Source organism: Dendroctonus ponderosae, unplaced genomic scaffold, assembly GCF_020466585.1.
Source record: "Dendroctonus ponderosae isolate FM_Combo_2020 unplaced genomic scaffold, Dpon_F_20191213v2 Dpon_F_20191213_7, whole genome shotgun sequence".
NCBI classification, from domain to species: domain Eukaryota; kingdom Metazoa; phylum Arthropoda; class Insecta; order Coleoptera; family Curculionidae; genus Dendroctonus; species Dendroctonus ponderosae.
Genome location: NW_026018916.1, coordinates 4,372,716 through 4,375,444, shown reverse-complemented (window position 1 = coordinate 4,375,444; position 2,729 = coordinate 4,372,716). Strand labels below are relative to the sequence as shown.

General features: G+C 46.9%; 1 protein-coding gene across 2 annotated transcripts in view; it reads left to right on the top strand.

Annotated features, from left to right (window-relative positions):
- Positions 1 to 2,729, top strand: part of LOC109537735 — a gene marked incomplete in the record, with an annotated part of 63,314 nt that overhangs the window by 45,367 nt on the left and 15,218 nt on the right. For both annotated transcript variants that reach the window (XM_048668400.1, XM_048668401.1), the window contains 1 exon segment: positions 418 to 1,787. In XM_048668400.1, coding sequence (XP_048524357.1) covers positions 418 to 1,787 — 1,370 coding nt within the window.

The window sequence follows — 2,729 nt, the reverse complement described above, 5'->3', positions numbered from 1 at the left end:
ATTTTTAAAAGACACTTTACCCTACACATTCGGAAAGTTTCATAAAAATGGCCCAATAACCTGAGTTTTCCCAGCTCACTAAATATCGGTCCCAAAAGGGATGGTTTCAGTCAGCTGCGCTCTCTCCTTTTAAAAATCGCCTCTTCCAAACCAGCGCAGGCAGTAATTTCAAATGTTCACCATCTTTAGAAGAGACTCGGCTATACACACACACAAGGTTTCATGAAAATCGCCTGGAGTGCTGATTTTTCCAATTTCCTGAAGTTCATATCCATTTGGCGCAAGATTACGCCTGAAATGAGCATATTTAACTCCACTAGCAGTCAAAGATTCCACGTCTCAGGCTTAATATAAATTACTTCTTTCTTCCTCCAACCTCCTACACCTCCATTTCATGTCGTCCTGTGCTTGTTCCAGAGGTTCATCAGCTTCCGACTCCACCTCCATAGACTCGAGCGATGATGATGGCGATCAGCCGATGGTTCGACGAGTTTACAACGTGACCGGTTCCCCAAACGATCGGGAAAGTGATGATGCACTGCCCAGCAGCAACGTATCCACCGACAATGAGGAAGAAGTCGATGGCAAATCGTCGGCAGACGAAAAAGAACGGGAGGAAGAGGAATCGTCGTCCGGATCGGCGGACACGGACAGCAACGACACCGGAACAGTGGCCGATCAGAAGCCCAAGAGGTTCCGCAGAGTGTTTGTGGTGAACCACAAAGGGCCGAATTCGTCCAGCAGCGGCAGCGTGTCCTCGAGCGGTGAAAGTGATAGTTCGGATAATGACACAGATACTGAGCTGGATTGCTCAGTGGTTCTGACCAACGTCAAGCATCTGAGTTCGGAGGTTGTGGAAGATCTCCAGCAACAGCCACCGGAAGGCTCAGAAGAGGACAACGGCGAGCCGCCCAGCGGCGAAGCCAGTTTTCTCAGCCTCAAGTACATCGGAGATGACCTGAATGCTGAGTACTATGAGAAAGCGGTGGCTTCCACCAGTTCCACCAGCGCAGTGGAAGCCCGCCAGCCTAAAATCAAGGGCCGCAGGTTTGGCTCCAAACCGAAAAAGAAACAGGATTCCAAAGTGGATGGTTGCGAAGCAAAAAATCCTGGAGCCTCAGAGAGTGACAACGAAATCGTGCGGAAGTTTATCGAAGCCGAGTCGCAATTCGCCTCAGAATTGCTCGGCGGAACTGAAAAACCCAGCTCATCAAACGCTGCTCAAGACTGTGATAAAAAAATGTCGGATCTTGATCAGGCCACAAAGCCGGACATCGTAAATCCAGTGGCCGAACAAGAAAAAATGAGCGAAACGAGTGTGGCGAACCTGCAGGAACCCTACATGAACAACTACGTGTACTCGTCGAGTCCGGGACTGTCTGACGTCAGTGCTGAGTCGCTCAGCTCCAGCGACGTGGAAAAAGAGAGCTCGCGGTACCGTAAAGAATGGGGCGCAGCGCAGAGACGTGATGGTGGTACGGAACCCAAAGAGGAGGACGACGCCAGCGGGGCGCCCATGTGGAGAAACGAGACCGACAGTGGTGCGGGCAGCGCTTGCGGCGATCACACAGGTGTTCCAACATCAGTGATTGGCGAACCAGCACAGGTAGATAGTCGGCATGGTGTGGGCGCGAAATACACGAGTTTAGTGATGATAACAAATGATGCCAAGTATCAGCAGGTGAACATTGTGACGTCGGACACGACCAAAGTGGTGCCAGGTGAAGTGGTAGTGAGCCACACAAACAGCCAGGATGAGGCTTCCATGGATAAGCAGAGGGAGCAGGGTGAGTACCATCATCAGCTATTTTCGCTGGCCTTGAATCATCCCACTGAACATGCTTGTGCGATTTGAACGCACTGCCTTCAACTTTGAATTTTCCCAAAACTAGAGCATATGGAAAGTCGCTCAATACTGCGTTAAATAGAGAAGGCTTTACACCACCAACACGGCGAATATTATTTTGATGCCGATTTTGCGCAATTTTTGGCAAATTTTTGAAAATTACCTGCCCACCTTGAGTATAATTTTCAGACTTCACTCTCTTCAATTGCCAGTTTCTCGAAAATCAGTGCATCTAGAAGCTTGGCAATCACGTCTTGGATAGAAGACACTTGGGTGAACTAAACCGCGAAATATTATTTCTATGGGTATTTTGGGAAAATTTTAACAAATTTTTGAATAGACTCCCAACTTGAACACACTTATGATTTTACCCCATTGTCCCTAAAGCCAGCCCTTGGACAAACATTCCACATTCCTCATTTGTATAAAGCACACTTTCCTCTACCAACCCAGGAAATTTTGTTTGTATGCGAATTTTGGGCGATTTTCGACAATTTTTTGATATTTACTTCCCAGCGCGAGCAGAAATACGTGATTTGACCCCACTGCCTTCAGCTTTGAATTCTCTCAAAACTAGAGCATATGGAAAGTTGGCATACCTTTGTTGAATAGAGAACGGTTCACTCTACTATCATAGCAAATATTATTTGGATGCCGACTTTGGGAAATTTTTGGTGAATTTATGAAAATCACTTCCAACTTGAACGCAAACTTTTGATTTTGGCCCACTGTCTTCCATAATTAATTTCTTCAAAACCAGCGCTTGGCCAAACTTCCTCAATCCTCATTTGTCTAAAGCACACTTTCCTGCGAACACTTTTATGCGAATTTTGGGCGATGTTCGACATTTTTTTGATAACTACTTTCCCAGCTCGATCAGAAA